Source organism: Pelodiscus sinensis, chromosome 30, assembly GCF_052426305.1.
Source record: "Pelodiscus sinensis isolate ZL-2025 chromosome 30, ASM5242630v1, whole genome shotgun sequence".
In the NCBI taxonomy this organism is placed as follows: domain Eukaryota; kingdom Metazoa; phylum Chordata; order Testudines; family Trionychidae; genus Pelodiscus; species Pelodiscus sinensis.
This window is the reverse complement of record NC_143081.1, coordinates 14,859,928-14,880,251: the sequence shown is the minus strand read 5'-3', so window position 1 is coordinate 14,880,251 and position 20,324 is coordinate 14,859,928. Positions and strand designations below refer to the sequence as shown.

Genomic DNA, 20,324 nt, shown 5'->3' with positions numbered 1-20,324 from the left:
TGTGGCTAAGAAGCTGCAAACACTCCTCCCATTGGGTGAGTGGTTCCCTCAATACCATGGAAAGAAACATGTGACATAGACGCAGCTCAGCCTGTTAGATACAGCCTCCGTAACTGCATACTGATCCACCTCTGTCTTTTTGTCCACATTAGCACTGACACTTTCAATGGGGGGTTTACAACAAGGAAACTTATCATGTCCATCGCCCAGACAGCTTGGAAAACCTCCTGTTCAGTGTGTCTCTAGGGGTCTCTGCATGGCTTGGCAAAGGTTCCATTTACCGAGGGCTTTGCAAAGGGCTCCCCTGACCTCTCTGTTTCTTAGGCTGTAGATCAGGGGATTCACCAGAGGCGTGAGGACAGTGTAGCACAGGGAGAGCACTTTGTTCATGGCTCTCAGTGCATTGTCTTTTGGGAGCATGTAGGCCATCATTATCGTTCCATAGAAAATGCTCACCACGATGAGGTGGGAGGAGCAGGTGGAAAAAGCTTTTTGCCTCCCGGTGGCGGATGGGATCCTGAGGATGGTGGCGAGGATACATGCGTAGGACATCAGGGTCAGCAGGAACGGAGGCAGGGTGAACACACAGGCCAGGATGACATGGAGCAGTCCCGTCAGGGGGATGCCTCCACAGGCGAGTTTCATTACGGGGGTGGGATCGCAGTAGAAATGGTCAATTTCATCAGGGCCGCAGAAGACTGACTGCGAGACGAATGAAACAAACATGGTGGAAGCCAAAAACCCATTGAACCAGGACCCAGCAGCCAGCTGGAGGCAAAGCCTGATGGTCATAAGAGTTGAGTAGTGCAGAGGCTGACAAATGGCCAAATACCGATCGTAAGACATGGCCGCGAGCAGACAGCATTCTGTGGCTGCCAGCGAACCACAGAAAAATAGCTGTGTGAGGCAGCCACGGACGGACACAGCCCGGTCCCCCGTCAGAAGACTGGCCAGAAGCCGGGGCAGGACAGTGGAGGTGTAGCAGGTCTCCAGGCAGGACAAGTTCCCCAGGAAGAAGTACACGGGGGTGTGGAGGTGCTGATCAGCCAACACCAGCGCCACGATGACAGTGTTCCCAGCCATGGTTGCCAGGTAGATCAGCAGGAAGAGCAGGAAGAGAAGAATTTGCAGGTCAAGGAGATCCCCAAATCCCAGCAGGATGAATTGTGTGATGGCTGTTCCATTTTCCCAGGCCGTGTCTGCCATACGTTGGCTGCAGGAAGAAGACACCTGCAATTTCATCATGAGAACACAGAGTGAAAAGTTAATCGCGCCTCGTGAGTTAATTCTACAAATATTCAGAAATTCCCTGTCAAGGCTGATTGCCCACTCTGGCCCGATAAATGCAGAAGTGGGGGCCCACAAAACCTGATCTCTACAGGGTTGGGTATAAAACTTTCCCCAAAAATCCTAGAAACCAAGATTTTGGGGATAAAAATCTGATGCCACCAGCAAGTGCTTTTGAACCCACAAACAGGGACGGAGACTTGAAACCAACCCCTGGACACCCCACGCTCTCTTCCCAAAAAAGCCTGAAAAGAGAAAAATAACCTAGAGCCTGTTGTGGCTGCTTCTGCCAGGCAGGTAGATATATACACAGACCATACAGGACACAAAAATGAACCAAAATCGGATACTTAGAAAAAGAAAATAACCTTTTATTACCAAAACAAGATTACAGTTGCAAACATGATTACGGTGACTGGATGGTAAAAGTCACAAATTAATAAACTCTTGGGGGATTCCCATGGGCTCAGGACTTAGTACAGAAGGGAGAGAAAAAAAACCATTTCTAACAGCACAGACCTTAAATCCAAATTCCCAAACTAGAAAACAATAAAACCTGGTGGGTTTATCTAGACTTTTCCCTAATTACAGATGGTGAAGTCTTTTCTTAGAGAGACATGTCCTCTGTTCCCCCACAGGACCTGGAGAGTCAACTGGCTCAGAGACAAAGGAGGGAAAACCAAAAATTGCTTTGTCTCAGTTTGAAATTCCTTCCTGCATCTCTATTGGCTGACCGCTCACCTGACTAGGGAGAGTTAATCCCTTAGCCACCAGGCCAGCACTCTGGGTTATGACACTTCCCTTCCTCTCATGGAATCCCTGAATCATAGAATCCCAGGGCTGAAAGAGACCTCAGGAGTCATTGAGTCCAACCCCCTGCCCAAAGCAGGACCAACCCAACTCAACCATCCCAGCCAGGGCTTGGTCAAGCCAGGACTGAAAAACTTCTAGGGATGGAGATTCCACCCCCTCCCTAGGGAACCCATCCCAGGGCTTCCCCACCCGCCTAGGGAAAGAGTTTTTCCTAATATCCAAACTAGACCTCCCCCACTGCAACTTGAGCCCATTGCTCCTTGTTCTGTCATCTACCCCCACTGAGAACAGCCTCTCTCCATCCTTTTTGGAACCCCCCTCTAGGACATTAAAGGCTGCTCTCAAATCCCCCCTCATGATTCTCTTCTGCAAACTGAACAAACCCAAATCCCTCAACCCCTCCTCGTAGGTCATGACCCAGAATCATTTTGGTTGCCCTCCACTGAACCCTCTTCAATGCATCCACATCTTTTCTGTAGTGGGGCAATTGGACGCAATACTCCAGATGTGGTGTCACCAGACCCAAATAAAGGGGAATAATCACTTCTCTGGATCTGCTGGCAATGCTCCTCCTAATGCCCCCTAATATGCCATTAGCCTTCTTGGCTACAAGGGCACCCTGTTGACTCATCTGCAGCTTCTCATCCACTGTAATTCCTGAGGCCTTTTCTGCCAATGTGCTGCTTAGCCAGTCGGTCCCCAGCCTGTATCAGTGTTTGGGATTTTTCCATCCCAAGGGCAGGACTCTGCCCTTGTCCTTGTTGAACCTCATCAGATTTCTTTTGGCCCAATCCTCTAAACTGTCTAAGTCAATCTGGACTCTATCCCTGCCCTCCAACATATCTACCTCTCCCCCCAGCTTAGTGTCATCTGCAAACTTGCTGAGGGTGCAATCCATCCCCTCATCCAGGTCATTAATAAAGATGTTGAACTCAAATGACCCTTCAACCAATCCTGGGGGAACCCCACTTGAAACCGACCACCATGCGAGCCGTTGATCACTACTGATTGGCCCTGACAGTCTGGCCCTGACAGTCTAGCCAGCTTTCTATTCATCTTGCAGTCCTATTATCCAATCCATACTTCCTTCACTTGCTGGCAACAATATTGTGGGAGACCATTTCAAAAGCTTTGCTAAAGTCAAGGTACAGCACTTCCACCATCTTCCCCATGTCCCCCTTCCCTGCTCTCAGTCTGAAAGGTGACGTCTGGTTGCATTGTCTCAGGGGGGTTCAATCAATGGTCCCACTAATCTTCTCCATCCACGGGCAGAATAACTTCATGTGCACTGAGGCATGTGTGAATGTGCACCACCCATAGAAACAAAAAACCTAGCAGTGGGTCCTCTGCTAATCAGCTGGGCGGCATTAGAATCTCTGCTGAGTGGCTGCGCGAGGAAAAACTACTCCCGCCTTATAAACTACTCCTAGACAGAGCAAAGCGATAGCTACTACGACAGTGCATTTCTCTGGCAGCTCAATAGTGGTAGGACAGACCAGACCATGTCTTCCTCTACTATCACATCCCCTTAGCTGTCATGACGGAGCATCAGAAAGGCACTTCATGGCCAGAATTGTGATCATAGACCCAGATTTTTCAGTGCGTTTGATTGCCCTTATGCACCGTCCGTGGGAATGAATGTAAATGCCTCTAACCGTTTGCAAGGGTTCCATCGGAAATGGACTAGTTTTCACCCCCTCGCAATGTATCAGCTTATGCCAAAAATTGTCAAGTTGGGTCAACTCACCTGTAGTTGCTCCGGTGGGGATGGTGACCTGCACAGGGACCTGTGTCCGGATGTTCAATTTGTTGCCGTGATAAAATACAGCTCGTTGGAGGGTGGGTCCAGTGAAGGAGATTCCACAACCTCCCTAGACAACTTATTCCAGTGTTTCACCACCCAGACACTGGAAGTTTTCCTCATGTCCAACCTAAACCTCCCTTGCTGCCGTTTAAGCCCATTGCTTCTTGTCCTGTCCTCAGAGGCCAAGGAGAACAATTTTTTTCCCTCCTTCTTGTAACACCTTTTTAGATAACAGAATACCACTATCATGTCCCCTCTCAGTCTTCTCTTTTCCAATCTAAAGAAGCCCAATTCTTTCAGCCTTCCCTCATGGGTCATGTTTTCTAGACCTTTTTGCTGCTCTTCTCTGGACCCTCTCCAATTTCTCCACATCTTTCCTGAACTGTGGTGCCCAGAGCTGGACACAATCCTCCAACTGAGGTCTAATCAGTACAGAGTAGAGCGGAAGAATGACTCCTTGTGTCTTGCTCACAATACTGCTGTTAATGCAGCCCAGAGTCATGTTGCTTTTTTGGCAAATCAAATCTGAGTTACAATGATAGAAAGGAACATTAAAAGGGATGCAAGGAGGGTGAAGTTTGAGAATGAAAATACGGGGATAAGAGGAGAGTTGAAGATCACAAGGTCTTAATTAAAATAAAACAGTTAAAAAATAGTTTTGTTGTATCTGTTGTAGGCAGGTTGAAAGAGAATCCAAATCTCCAACGAACCATCAGGGAATAGACAATAAATAGACAATGAAGAGGGGTGAAGACAGAGATTTTTCTAAACCATTAAGGGTTTGAATGTCTCCTTATCTCCTATTATAATTCATCTCCAGAATCAGGTTTTGCTTTTTTTTGCAACAGCGTCACGCTGTTGACTCATATTTAGTTTGTCGTTCACTCTGACCCCTAGATCCCTTTCTGCAGGACTCCTTCCTAGACTGTCACCTCCCATTCTCTGTGTGTGAACATTATTATTAACACAGAACACACAGTTATTATTATTAACAAAGCACAAACTCTGTCAAAAGACCACACCAGCGTCACCTGGCTACCACAACCTGTGTTTGTCGTTGGCCACTAGGAAATGTTGCTCACCTGAAACCAAAGCACAGACTCCGCTTAAAGCGTTGAGATTTTCTTTTTCCAGGTTCAACTGCCCGGACTAAGATTCCTCTGCTGAGGTTCTTGGCTCTCCTCTTCCAGCAGAAACTGGGTTTTCTCCTTGGATTTTCTGTGTTTTCATTGCCTGAACGTGCATTTGGTCTGCCTTTTGAAAAGGGGCTTCCCTTTGATTTACGCAGTATAAATGCTTCTTTGGATTCACGTTATGTCTTTATGCTAAGACAGTTACCTGTCAACCTCTTTCCCAGTTGGTTAATTATATCTCCCCAGCTTTGTAGCTAACAAGGTCTAGTGGGACTTGCACAATGTGACTTGTGTAATTTCCCTTTTTCTCAAGTCTGTTAGGGCTCTACCAAATTCCTGGTCCGTTTTGATACTTTTTACAGCCATAGGATTCTAACAATCCAAAAGGCCATGGATTCCGGTATTTAAAGCTGCAAATTCACAGTGTTGTGACCATGGAAGTCCAGCCCCAAATGTGCGTAATGGAGGGATGTGAGGTTATAGTAAGGCAGCCGCAAGATTGTTATCCTTACTTCTGCGCTGCTGCTGGCTGAGCTGGGTGGCTGGAAAGCAGCAGCTGCTGGCCGGGATCCCAGTTCTGCAGGCCGTGCTGCCGGCAGCAGCAGTACACAGATAGGAGTGACAATACCAGGCCATGGAACGCTTATCTCTGCCCTGCTGCCCTCTGACCTGGGCTATCGTCCAGCAGCCACTGCTTTGCAGACATCCTCAAGACAGCCCCACCGCCAGCAGCACTATAGATGGAAGGGTGGCCTGGCAGGGCTATTTCACCCTCACTTCTGCAGCTGGATGAGGTTCTTATAGGGGGGTCTCTTATGAGCTCCAGAGCACCCTGTGCAGAGGAAGTGGACATCCCGTTTCTCTCCAACCCCATCACGACTAGCAGGTGGAACCTGATGGATTCTAGTGCCTCCTAGGCCGGCCCCCCTCACCTTATGTCTCTTTGGCCGTAGGCTCTGAACTCGGGGGTTAAAGGGACCTTGGGCTGGCTTCACCAAAATGAGTCCTTAACCGCACCACCCTGTGTGGTTGCTCACACTACCCAGATGTCAGGCCAGCTCTCCTCCACCTCTAGTGACCATCTCCCCGTGCCGGGTCTCCTCACTCCTCTGCTGCCTTCAGAGCTAGCCTGCCCCTTTCCCATTCCTGTGTCCTCTAGTGGGCTCACCTTGCACAGTTGCATCTTTCCTCATGTCTTACCGATTGCCATGTGTGCCCCGTCCTGCATTAGCGCCATAGGGAGCCAAGCTGTGGACCAGCAGGATTGCAGCAGGACAGGCTGCAGCTGGATCTGCAGGAGCGGTGACCGTTGAAAGTGTCCCTGCAGGTCCCCCTCTGCCGGGTGCATGTTGCTTGCTGTGGGATCTTTTTCCCATGGAAATCCTGAGATGGAGGATACTACGATGGAAGCCTGCTGAGTCGCCAGGCTCTGATTCTCAGAGGCACCTAAGGGAGTTTGGCACCCAAATCCCTTTGTAATGGGAGATAGATGATTAACTGCACCAGGTCCCTTGGAAGATCCTTCCAAGTGTACTGAAATGCCACCCACCTCTTCAGCTCCCCTGTTTCTGGCCTAGCCTTGGGGAGTTCTCAGTGACTGAGCCAGCTGTGACATCACAGGGGTTCAACAACTTTATGAGTGATCTGGATGAGGGGATGGGTCGTACCCTCAGCAAGTTTGAGGATGACACTAAGCTGGGGGAGAGGTAGAGACGCTGGAGGGCAGGGAAGGGTCCAGAGTGACCTGGACAGATTAGAGGATTTGATCAAAAGAAATCTGATGAGATTCAACAAGGACAAGTGCAGAGTCCTGCCCTTGGGAGGGAAGAATCCCAGGCATTGGTACAGGCTGGGGACCGACTGGCTAAGCAGCAGTTCAGCAGAAATGGAGCTGAGGTTACAATGGATGAGAAGGTGGGATGAGTCCACAGTGCCCTTGACAGAACCGTGACCAGCAATATCCTCATTGTGGCACTAGTGGTAGCTGACCAGCCTCATGACACCCCCATGAGCTTCTTCTTGGCTACAAGGGCACCCTGTTGACTCATCTCCAACTTCACATCCACTGTCATCCCCAGGTCCTTTTCTGAAGAAGTGCCCCAGCCTGTATCAGTGTTTGGGATTCTTCCGCCCCAATGCAAGACTCTACACTTGCCCTTGTTAAACCTCATCAGATTTCTGTTGGCCCACCAGGGACACTTTGGAAAATAAGGCCAAGGCACCTAAAATCACCAGAATGTTTCTGAGCTGATTAACAAGGGTCATCAGAGAAGGACTGGCCACCATGTTGTGCTTGCTACAGAAGGCAACAAAAAGTTTGTTTAGAAAAAGGAGCAGAAATGGTCTTAGCCCCCAAAGGGTCCTAAGCAGGAATATTTTTGGAGAGCCCTCTCTTATCGGTGATGTCTTATGACAGGAAACCAATAAAACCTTACGGTTTGCCCTACTTAAACATTGTAAGAAGTCTGTTCTTGGGGACAGACAGGCTTTCCATCTCCTTCAGTCTCGGAAGAAACCTCTCTAAATCTCAAACAAATAAACAGAGAGAAAAACCCCTTTCCCAGTCTGAAATTCCCACCTGCATTGTTATTGGCTGACCACCCGATACCTGGCTAGCTACAGGAGACATAGTTAACCCGTTAGTCACCAGATACTGGTCAGCCTTCCTGCTTATAACAGGCACGCTTCTGTAAAAGTTGCAACAGACATTTCCTTTATGCTGAAGCAGCAAGATGTAGAATGGAGTTCGGTGCACACCCAGGGCAGATGTGTAATCACTGTACACCCATGGAGTTCTAAATTGGCCCATGTGTGACACTCTCCTCCACAGAGAGTGGCCCGTGTTCTTGTGTTGGGTAACAAACATGCTAATACTGGTTGGACCTCCCTGGTCCAGCATCCTCCGGACCTCACCAGTCATGGAGGAAGGATTTTCCTGGATCAGGGATGGTCATTTCTGGCCCCCTGCCAATGGCCTCTCCAGTTCTGGCCTGGCCGGCGAGCCTCCCAACCAGCTTCCTGCCCCGCTGATCCCCCCGGGCAGTCACAGCTGCCCTCGCACCAAACCCTGCTGGGCAGACCCACTTCCATGCGTGGGGAACACCCTCATCAGCTCCCTGAGGACAGACCACTGCCCTGCCGGCTCCACAGGGCTCCCCACTGCTGGAACCCACCGGGAAATTCTGGTCCTGTCACAACCCTGCACTTACACATCAGAATGGTGTCGGAGCCAAAGGCCTTTAGACCTGGCACCAGACACAGGCTGCCAAGTCTCAGGAACGAGGAGATTTTGGAAAGTGAGGCCGAGGCACCTAAATCACTAAAACGTTACCTGAGCTGATTAGCCAGGGTCATCGGAGGGGGACTTGCATGTGCTTGCTAGAGAGGGCAACAGGAAGTTTGTTTAGAAAAAGTAGTAGAGCTGGTCGGAATCCCAAGCAACTGCTCAAGCTGTACGTGCTTAACCCCAACTTTAACTGTGATGACACTTTCACAGTTGTCTAAGGGAGCTGGAAGAGATCCTGGTGTCTAAATCACTTAGGCAGCCTTGGAAATCTCAGCCGTAACATTTATTCCTGGAGGGAGGGACTGTCTCTTGGAGACGGGAAGTTTGGTACTACCGGCGTTGTTTAAGAATGAATCAAACACTAACGTTTCCTTGCTCGTTAGGTTCTCCATGCAGACATGCGTCAAGAGACTACCCCTTCCTGTGGAAGGATATATAATGATCCAGAAAAGAGTCTCCCCGTTTGGCAGTGTCCGGGGGCATCTAACCAGACATGGGGACAGAGACGCATTTGCTGTTCTACCTTGTGATGTTCTGTGTCCTGGGAACACCGAGGCAGGTGAATGCGGGGGGTGAGGAACTGGACTGATCGACCCAGATCCTGGTCCCAAAATCTTCGTGAGGAGAAGACATCAGAGACCCAAGCTTGTGACAGACCCACCTCAGAGGTAAAATAACCTTCCCTCTGTTTGTTCCCAGAAACTCATTCTTTTTGATGCAACGTAAGTTTGTCCAGGAATTAACACCATGGGAAACCAAGGGCAGGTTTGTCTCTCAAACTCCCAGCCGAAACAAAACGAATTGGGGGAAAATATCACTTCTATCCTAGCTCTGAACCTACCTCCCTACCAGCGCACGAGATGACCACTTCACCGCCCTGACAGTCCGTGTCTTCCCACTGGCTGGGAGGTGGTGTTATCCCTGCTCCCCAGACGGGGCCCTGACACACAGCGGGATGGACTTAGAGACGTATATTGGGCACCGAACTATACAATCACTCCTAGTGAGGCTTGATATCTATAAATGGCCAGACGACCCTTCTCTGAAAACTTCCACGCAGTGTGCAGCAGCGGTCAAAAAGGCAAATAGGATGCTAGGAATTATTAAGAAAGGGTTAGAAAATAAGACCCAGAATAACTTACTGCCCCTGTATAAAACTATAGTACACCCACATCTGGAATACTGTGTACAGATGTGGTCTCCTCACCTCAAAAAAGATATTTTGGCCTTGGAAAGGGTTCAGAAAAGGGCAACTGAAATGATTAGGGGTTTGGAACAGGTCCCATATGAGGAGAGGTTAAAGCGACTGGGACTTTTCAGTTTAGAAAAGAGGAGACTGAGGGGGGATATGATAGAGGTCTATAAAATCATGAGTGGTGCGGAGAGGGCCGATAAAGAAAAGTTATTTATTAGTTCCCATAATAGAAGAACTAGAGGACACCAAATGAAATGAATGGGCAGCAGGTTTAAAACTAATAAAAGAAAGTTCTTCTTCACACAGCGCGTAGTCAACCTGTGGAACTCCTTGCCAGAGGAGGCTGTGAAGGCTAGAACTATAACAGAGTTTAAAGAGAAGCTAGATAATTTCACGGAGGTTAGGTCCATAAAAGGCTATTAGCCAGGGGACAGAAATGGTGTCCCTGGCCTCTGTTTGTCAGAGGCTGGAGATGGATGGCAGGAGATAAATTGCTTGATCATTGTCTTTGGTCCACCCTCTCTGGGGCACCTGGTGCTGGCCACTGTCGGCAGACAGGACACTGGGCTAGATGGACCTTTGGTCTGATGCATTACGGCCGTTCTTATGTTATGTTCTTATGTAGGAAGCACAGGCATCACACACATGGATAATCCAGCCTGAACATCACACGGAGTTGGTGACAAAGGTGGGAAATGAACCAACATCTCCAAAGTCCAAGGCGAGTTTCTAACGGCTGGAGGAGCCTTCATAGAAGCACAGGGTTGGAAAAGCCCTCAGAAGTTCATCACCTCCAGCCCCCTTGCTTCCTCTCCCAGCATCCCGGCTGTGTTTCTCACCAACGGTGACCTAGCTGGGGGCACGAGAAGGTTCGTGAGAGGAGTTGAGGACAGCGGAGCTGATATTTGTTGCTGGGCTCAGCGGTGGGGAGCAGGCACTGGCAGAACAGGGGATGGGGTTCACCCAATGCCAGTGATTATTATTCATGTTGAAGCTTTTCCTAGTTTTTAACTCTTTGCATTATTACGACGGCGGGAAATTCAGCAAGGAGAGGGAGTAGCAGGGTTGGGACCAGGCTGAGGACAGAGGTGACAGGGGGGTTCCCAACAGGGGCTCCCAGCAGTGAACACTGGGACCCCTGTGAGGTCCAGGGGGTCCAAGAACTGGGGGTGCAAGGGGCAGGGTGCAAGCTGCTCTGAGAATCCAGCGGAGATGCACAGTGACGACAGAGACGGAGAGGAGGATGAGAAGCCCCTGGCCACAGGGGAGGCCAACCCACAAGTGCAGGGCTCCATCCATGCACAGAAGCCATTGAACAGAGGGGAGGACTGCCCCACAGCCGGGCACTCCCCCTCCTCCTTGCAGCCCAGATTTCAGGTCTCCGCTCTGGGCAACCTCCCTGGCACCTTACACCTATGCAGATGTCTCCATCCCCACGGCCACGCTGGAAGTCACGGTCCCGCTCGCCCACCCCCATGATGGCTGGGGGCAGAGAGCACCCTGCTCCGCCGTGGGGCTGGCGACCATGTCCCCACATGCACAAGTGGGGCAGGAGGCTGCCCAACCCATGGATGATTTGTTGTTCATTTCAGCCTGTCCGCTGACATTGACAGGCACCAATATCGACCATCTGAAGTCGAACCCTGCTGAAAATTCCAAGGCAGGCTCCAGGCAGGAGCTGTCCCCGGACCCATGAAATCAAAGGGGTCCACCCTGGGAGCCAGCAGAAAAGTTTTTGTTTAATTGTTGCCATTGCTGGAGGGGAGAGAAGAGAATTATGCGTAGAACGAACCCTGTGCAGAATCGGGTTTTATTAGCACTTAATCAGCTTCAGTCAATTTGTCCGGGAAAAGGTCTCACCTCGCCCAGCTTATCTCTCGAAATACTCGTAATGGGGAGGCATCATGGGCGGATGTGATCGTTGTAACCTAAGAGAGAGACAGAGTTCATATTTTAACTGAATATAAAGATAGAAGAGCAGAACGGCCAGACTGGGTCAGACCAAAGGTCCATCCAGCCCAGATCTGCCCACAGTGGCCAATGCCAAGTGCCCCAGAGGGAATGAACAGAACAGGGAATCATCCAGCGACCTCTTCCCTCTCACGCATTCCCAACCCCTGACACACAAAGGACAGGGATACGCTTCTTGCCCATCCTGGCTAATAGCCACAGATGGACCTAACCTCCATGAATTTATCTAGTTCTTTCTAGAACATTGTTAAAGTCCTGGTCTTCACAATACCCTCTGGCAGGGAGTTCCACAGGTTGACGGTCTGTTGTGTGAAGAAAAACGTCCTTTGGTTTCTTTTAAACCTGCTGTCTCTTCATGTCATTGGGTGACCTCCTAGTTTTGAGCTTATGAGAATAAGTCAATAACTTTTTCTTCTTCACTTTTACCACCCCAGTCATGATTTTATCGACCTCTATCAGACGCCACCTTAGTCTCCTCTATTCTAAACTGAAATATCTCCGTCTTTCTTCCCATGGGACTCCTTCCAAACCTTCTCATCATCTTTCTTGCAATTTTCTGAACCTTTGCCAATGCCAAGAGATCTTTTTTTGAGATAAGGAGACCACGTCTGTAGGCAGGATTCGAGATGTGGGCGTCCCATGGCTTTATGCAGAGGCAATACGATATTCTCTGTCTTGTTCTCTGCCCCTTTCGTAATGATTCCTACCGTTCTCTTTGGTTTTTCCAACAGCTGCTGCACACGGTGAGCATGTTTTCAGGGAACGATCTATGACGACTTCAAGATCTCTCTGTGTCCTTTTCTCCGCAGCCATCGCACCACGTGCCGAGGAAGACAATGTCCAACGGAAGCACCGTGACCGAGTTCCTGCTCCTGGGGTTCTCCGACGTACGGGAGCTGCAGATTCTGCACTTTGTGGTGTTTCTGGCGATTTACCTGGTAGGCCTGATTGGGAATCTTCTCATCATCTCAGCTGTCGCTGTCAACCACCATCTGCACACCCCCATGTACTTCTTCCTGGGGAACCTGTCCATCCTAGACCTCAGCTCCATTTCCGTAACCGTCCCCAAATCCATGGCTAACTCCCTCCTGGACACCAGGGTGATTTCTTACTCTGCCTGTGTTGCCCAAGTCTTTCTTTTTTTCATTTTCACTTCAACTGATCTTCACTTGCTCACCATCATGGCCTACGACCGATACGTGGCCATCTGCCACCCTCTGCACTACGAGAGAGTGATGAACAGGAGAGTTTGTGTCTTCATGGCCACTGGTGCCTGGCTCGCTGGTATTATCTACGCTGCCCTGCACACTGGGAACACCTTCAGATTATCCTTCTGCCGGGCCAACGCCATCAACCAGTTCTTCTGTGAAATCCCACAGCTCCTCAAGCTGGCCTGCTCCGACTCCTACCGCAGTGAAGTTGGGGTTACGGCCTTTGGTGCGGTTTTGGCTTTTACTTGCTTTGTTTTGATCATTGTGTCTTATGTTCAGATCTTCAGAGCGGTGCTGAGAATCCCCTCGGAGCAGGGCCGGCACAAAGCCTTCTCCACCTGCCTCCCCCACCTCACCGTAGTCTCCTTGTTCCTGAGCACGGGCTTCTTCGCCTACCTGAAACCCACCTCCAGCGCTCCGTCAGGCCTGGATCTGGCAGTGGGCGTTCTCTATGCCGTGATGCCTCCAGTCATGAATCCGATCCTCTACAGCCTGAGGAACAGGGAGCTCAAAGCTGCATTGAAGAAACTGTTTGGGTGGAGGTTAGTCTCCAAATATTAAAATGTCCTTCATCCGCCCTGGGCCATGATTTCATTTGGCGTTATCAGCGGAGGACCAGGACACGGTGCAATAGGTTCATGATGGAGGTAAATCCAGATTAACTGCCTTGAATGAAATCCTAGTTAGTTACGGAAGGATCAGGCCAGTGAGGATACAATCAGAATCTATGTATATATGATATATGGTTGTGACTACTTTCTTCCACTATTTGATCTGAGGAAGTGGGTCTGGCCCACGAAAGCTCATCATCTAATAAACCATCTTGTTAGTCTTTAAAGTGCTACATTGTCCTGCATTTAGAATCTATGTAGGTATTCTTAAATCTTTCTGTGCATCTCTGTCTCATTTTATATATTGATACTGTGATAAACTCCATCCTACCCGACTGTTATACTTAAACAAAGGCAGTATGCCACATTTATAGAGAATACAACAGTAGCATATGCATTTCTGTCCCTCACAAACACAAACACCATACACACAGGGTACGTCTAAACTACATGCCTCCATCGACGGAGGCATGTAGATTAGACAGATCGGCAGAGGGAAATGAAGCCGTGATTAAAATAATCGCGGCTTCATTTAAATTTAAATGGCTGCCCCGCTCTGCCGATCAGCTGTTTGTCGGTAGATCGGGGCAGTCTGGACGCGCCGTGTCAACAAAGAAGCCTTTCTTGATCGGCACAGGTAAACCTGGTTTCACGAGGCATACCTGTGCCGATCAAGAAAGGCTTCTTTGTCGGCGCGTCATGTCCAGACTGCCCCGATCTGCCGACAAACAGCTGATCGGCAGAGCAGGGCAGCCATTTAAATTTAAATGAAGCTGCGATTTTTTAATCGCGGCTTCATTTCCCTCTGCCGATCTGTCTAATCTACATGCCTCCAGAGTCTGGATCAACTTAGTGATCAGCCAGATCGATCACAGAGGGGGAGCCGGGCTCTGTCAGTCGCGATCCGATGCTCTCCTGGAGTTGGTGTCAAGATGAACCTAAAGTTCCATAGCAAAGCACCCTGCTTTTATAATCCTTTTTCCTTTTTAAGTCTATGGATTTCACTGTGCCAGTCTGTTTCCAGTGTGTTATCTTTATCAGTTATGTCTTATGACCAGTACCTAGAAATATGCCACCCACTACATTACGTGGTCCTCATAAGGGGCAGGGCCTGGCTGCGGCTGGCAGGTGGGTCATGACTAGGTGGCTTCCTAGTTAGTGGCATAAGAACTTTGTCGGTATCCCAGTTAACTTCCTGTGGCCCCAACTCTATTGACCATTTCTTTTGTGATCTTGTTCCTCTGATACGTACCTCCTGCAATGACCCTCAGATGATGGAAACTCTGGCTTTCGCATTCATCTTAATTGTCTTGCTGGTCTTGTTCCTGCTCACCGTGATGTCCTATGTCTTCATCATCACCACCATCCTGAGGATCCCTTCCACCAGCGGGCAGCAAAAGCCCTTTTCCACCTATGCCTCTGTGATGGCGCGTTGGGGGTCCCCCGTCTCCTGCACCCCGAAATGGCACAAACAGACTGCACCAGCCAGTGGAATAGAGGAAGTTTATTGCCTCTCCAGGATACAGCACAGATGGAATCTGGTCACAGAGCTGGGCTAGGATGCCTCAGGCCCCCTTGAGATGGGGGAGACTGGGCCCCTAAACTCCAGCCCCTTTCCCTAGGCTGTCTCCTCCATGCTCCCAGACAGCAACTAACTAACCCTCTTCCAGCCCTGCCCCCCCAGCCAGGGCAGCATTCCCCCTTCCTTTGTTCCTCTCCATGGGGGGTGTCTGGTTCAACAAGTTTGGCATCACCTTTGCATAGTGAGGTTTTCCCTGCTGGGTCTTGCTCCAGACAGCAGGGGTCACCACAGCCCAGCAAGTACCCCCACTACGTCACAGCCTCCCACCTCATCGTGGTGAGCATCTACTGCAAAATGCTGCTCATTGTCTACATGTTCCCAGCCAGTGACCAACTGGGGGACATGAAAAAAGTTCTCTCTGTTGCCTACACAGTCCTGACCCCGCTGGCCAATCCCCTCATCTATAGCCTGAGAAACAAAGAGATGAAGGAATCCCTGAGAAAAGCTAGGAAGAAATTCTTATTTGAATGATTCCAAAATCAAATTGAGAGGAGAGGAGAGGAGAGGAGAGGAGAGGAGAGGAGAGGAGAGGAGAGGAGAGGAGAGGAGAGGAGAGATCACATGGGCTGAAATAGGGCATAAACCAAAGTGCATTCAAGTCCAAGGACCTGTTTCCATTAGATCCATTGGGTTCCATGTCATGCCCTTATAGAGTCACAGACATGGGAGGTCTCTAAAAATCAGTTATCCCCAATTTTTAGAACCCATCATTTTTTCCACATTGGTAGCAGTGGACTTGCCGGGAGAATTCCCCTAGTTTCACATGGAGCACGATTCTCAGAGCATGTTACCAACAAAGCGATGGACCCTTGACGGCTCTTCTGGGATATGATGTTCTATTTACAAGGAATATGAAGGAACCGACTGTGCTAGGGAAGGAAAATGGAGTGTCCCACCTAGATCCTCATCCCTGGACTGCTGAATGATGAGATAGTAGAGAGACTCCAGTTGAGACCTGCCTTAGAGCTAAATCAATCTTAACGTCTCTGCTCCTTCAAGTTTGAGGATTTTGTAGCTATGTAAATTGGCTGCCCTACTTGTCCCTGGGGAACCCAAGGGGAATTTGGTAAGGATCCTTCTCAAATTCACTAACCGACACAAAGGGACTTAATTTTGAAAGTGAAAAAAGCCATCAGCTATCATGCTAGCTCCTGACTTCTGGAAGAGGTGACCCTTCCCATAAATCATAGAATTCTAGAACTGGAAGGGACCTCGAGAGGTCATCGAGTCCAGTCCCCTGCCCTCACAGCAGGACCAAGCGCCATCTAGATCATGTTTCAGGCAGTCTATGAGGAGGCATGCTATGATGCAGCAAAGCATGCAAGGAGATGTGACCATAGCACATAGAATTCATAGAACCCCAGGGCTGGAAGAGACCTCAGGAGGTCATCAAGTCCAGCCCTCTGCCCAAGACAGGACTAATCCCAACTAAATCAACCCAGCCAGGGCTTTGTGAAGCTGAGACTTAAAAACCTCTAGGGATGGAGATTTCAACCCCTCCTTAGGGAACCCATTCCAGTGCTTCCCCACCCTCCTAGTGAAAACGTTTTTCCTAACAGCCAACCTAGATCTCTCCCACTAAACTTGAGCCCATTGCTCCTTGTTCTCTCATCTGTCGCCACAGAGAACAGCCTCTCTCCAGCCGCTTTAGAACCTCCCTTCAGGAAGTTGAAGGCTGCTCTCAAATCCCCCCTCACTCTTCTCCTCTACAAACTAAACAAACCCAAATCCCTCAGTCCCTGCTCGTAGGTCATGTGCTCCAGCCCCCCGATCATTTTGGTTGCCCTCTGCTGGATCCTTTCCAAAGCATCTACATCCTTCTGTTGTGGGTGTCCAGAACTGGATACAATACTCCAGGGCTGGCCTCACAAGAGCCCAATAAAGGGGAATAATCACTTCTCTAGATCTGCTGGCAATGTTCCTCCTAATGCAACCTAATATGCCATTAGCTATCTTAGCTACAGGGGTACCCTGTTCACTCATTTCCAGCTTGTCATCCACTCCAAAACTGCTAATTAACCAGCTGGTCCCCAGCCTGTAAGAATGCTTGGGATTCTTCTGTCTACACTTATCCTTGCTGAACCTCATCAGATTTCTTTTGGCACAATCCTCTAATCTATCTAGGTCAGTCTGGACCCTCTCCCTGCCCTACAGGGTAACTACCTCTCCCCCTAGCTAAGTGTCATCTGCAAACTTGCTTAGAGTGCAATCCATGCCCTCATACACATGACACGGAGCTCCATTTTGATACCTGTCTTTACCCACAAACTGGACTGGGAGTTTGAATTGGAACAAATCTTTAATGTCAAAAGTGTGGGGGGGAGCGGGGGAGCTATCTAAGGTGGGTTTGACATCACCTCTTGGCCTCACTCCCCACACAAGCTCCTGGAAAGACCTGAGGAACAAAACCTTGACTGAGAGAAGTGCTGGTCACAGGTACAAACCATTGTAGGCTGTGCATGGAAAGTTGGTGGACTGATTATATCATGAATCAGGATGAGAAACTGCTGAGTCAGATCCTATCCTCCTAGTACTTTAGACTTACTTTTCATTTTTATTATTTGCTAGATAATCTCCTTTGACCTGTTTGCTATCCCCTAGCATCACTTTGTATCTTTCTGTAGTTAATAATAAGGCTTTGTCTTAACCAGTGTGTTTGAATGAGGTGTCTGGGGAAAATCCCAGCTTGGATCACAGAAGCTAGTCATGCAGATCCTCCATACTTTGAAGAGCAGACAACACTCCTAATCTGCACAGAGTAAAGAGGGAGAATGGCTTCTCGAGTTCCAGAATCATGGTTGGTTTGTTTTGTTTTGTTTTCATTTTTGTGAGGCCTCCAACGATTTTTCTGTGGCTCTGCAGCCCACAGATTCACCCTCTCCCCCCCCTCCCCCGATCTAAATGGAAAGTCCAGGAAGTGAGGTGACCATCCCCACAGTCCCATCATGGGCATTAAACTGGGTGTGGAGTGAATCCTAGATACTGTGTAGCCTATAAATCTCCCCTTTCTAATCAAAACTCATGTTTGGCCAATACATGTCCTGACTACGGGTGTGGAACAGATGGGGACGTACACCTGGGAGATTTGCCACCCTTGAATTTGTGCTTGTTGCCTTGAATTTGTGCTTGTCGTCCTACAAATCAACTCCCTCCACTGCCCTCATAGTGACCAACAACCTGGCACCAGTCGTAACCTTTGAAGGCTTTATCATAGCTCTGATCTTGGAACTATCTGCGACCCAACAGCAGGGCTGGGATCAGAAGCACTTGAGTGCAGAGCTGTTGGGCAAATGCCAAGGGAGGAGGCCACAGCCAGGCCACGTAAGAGACAACTTAGGTGAGAGAACTGAGGGGACCCAGATGTCCACCAGCCCAGCTCACAGCCCTGAGAATGCCACAACATCTTAGCTCTTGTTCAATCTCCAGCCCTTTTTTGGGATCCATCCTGCCCTTCTCTGGGGAGTGGAAAATCACTTCCTTAAAGTCCTTGTCTACGGTTGTTATTATTGGTTATTTCCCCCTCATTCCCTTCTCCTGCCCCCTATTTGCTGGTCTTTCATCGGGCTGCAGGGAGCCTGTCCTTTTCTTGTGCCTGGCTTGTATCCATGCTTACAAAATGCTTTCCCCAGACCCATTGCCAAGCCAGGTTCTCTCTTCTCTCTGCCTCTGCAGGCCTGGCATAGCCAGCCAGTATCTCTGCCTCCACCCTGCCTTCCCAAGGTCACAATCATCACTGAACCCACCCCTCCATCAGCCAGGCTCTGACCACTTCCTGTTACAGCCCATGAGTTTATATGGTGTCAATGAGCCAATCAGGGACTCCTAAATCCAGAGTCAGTCAAATTCCTTCAGTGGGCAGGACTTCCTTTGAGTTTCAACCACCACAGATTGGAGAGAAGGGTGACTACTAGATATAAAGGCAGCCCTGTGGGGATGCAGGTGCTTAGCACTTTGTAGACCTGGGTTCAAATCCCCAGATATTCCTGCTAGCTGTATTGCCTATTAAAATTCTTCTATAAATACAATTGTATGCTTGATAATCAAAGGAGCCTTGAATATGAAATTCAATGTAATAAACACCTAGGTTAAAACTGGTCTTTGAGAGGTGTTAAGGTGCTGTGAATATCTTACTTCTTCACTGAATAGATAAATGATGGCAGATATTGGAGAATAGCATGGCCCAGGAATGATAGGGCTTGAAGATGTGTCAGCTTGATGTAGGTGTGGCTATGTGTCCTCTTCCAAGATAAGGCATTGGCTACCTGCTTCTGGGGGATAGGTGATGGTAAAATAAAAGTGTGAGATCAATCAGAAGTATTGAGACCATCTTTGATTCAGCTCTTTTGCCCTACAGCAGCTTCCCAAGAAGCCCCTCCCAACAACTCAACTCAACCCAGCCCAACCCAACTAAATTCAACTCAACTCAACCCAAACCAACCCAACACAGCCAAACCAACCCAACCCAACCCAGCACACAGTCAGCCTATGGAACCCCTTGCCACAGGAGGTTGTGAAGGTCAGGACTTCAACAGAGTTCAAAAAAGAACTAGATAAAGTCATGGAGGAAAGGTCCATCAATGGCTATAAAGTCTGTTTGTCAGAAGCTGGGAATGGGTGACGGGAGGGATCATCAGGTGGTTCCTTGTTCTGTTCACTCCCTCTGCGGCAGCTGGTATCAGCTGCTGTGGGCAGGGATCGGGGTTGGCTCAACCAACTCTGAGCCAGTGCGTGGATCTCCATCTACCAGATTTGCACTGTCCCCTTAGAGTCCTGCACCAAGAATCGTGCCTCCTTTCTCCTGCATTGACCTGATGTCATTTCCAGAGCCTGTTCTCGCTCCACATTGGAGAAGGCTTCCGGTCCCAGGGGCCGAAACAAGGAGTTGGCTGGCCTGGGCCTCTGGCCATCCTCAGTTTTCTGGCCCAGGCTGCCCCCAAGCCATGCGCTCGAGGACTCCAGGAGCCCAGCTCCATGGCCTGGAACCTGGAACCCCTCAGACACCTGACATGAACTGGTGGACGTGGGGCTTGCAGGCCGTGGCACTGGGCTCCCACTGCAGGCAGGGACCCTGGCCTATGATCCAGGATCCAAGGATGTTGGGGAGAAGAGTTTCTGGGAGTCAGAAACCAAATCCAGAATCAGAAACCAAATCCAGAAACTGCAGGGATAACGCTGGGACAGGGAGGATGCGGGAAGCGTCTCTCCAGGGTAGGGCTGGAGCGACCAGCACTGCAGGGCAGGAATGGGGCCCACCAATGGGAGTTCGAAGCCAGTTCCGCCCTGCCTCTCACCCGCATCCCATGAAGGGCGCGTTTCACTTCAAATCTTCAGGGGAACCGCCCAGGGAAGGGGGAGGCGTGTCTCTCAGCCCAGGCCACAGTGGTCGGCCGGCTCTGGGCCCCAGGGAAGGAGAGCTCTGGACCGGCCACCG

The 20,324-nt window shown here is 49.6% G+C and overlaps 1 protein-coding gene and 1 pseudogene across 1 annotated transcript; one reads left to right on the top strand and one right to left on the bottom strand.

Moving 5' to 3' along the window:
• Positions 1–277: 277 nt before the first annotated feature.
• On the bottom strand, positions 278–1,206 carry LOC149521269 (olfactory receptor 6B1-like; annotated as a pseudogene).
• Positions 1,207–12,325: 11,119 nt separating this feature from the next.
• On the top strand, positions 12,326–13,261 carry LOC102451849 (olfactory receptor 14A16-like). Its single transcript, XM_006132677.3, has one exon. The coding sequence runs from the start codon at positions 12,326–12,328 to the stop codon at positions 13,259–13,261; it is 936 nt and encodes a 311-aa protein (XP_006132739.2).
• Positions 13,262–20,324: the final 7,063 nt, after the last annotated feature.

Coding starts and splice junctions, on each gene's coding strand:
- LOC102451849 (XM_006132677.3), top strand. CDS start 12,326: ATGTCCAACGGAAGCACCGTGACCGAGTTCCTGCTCCTGGGGTTCTCC.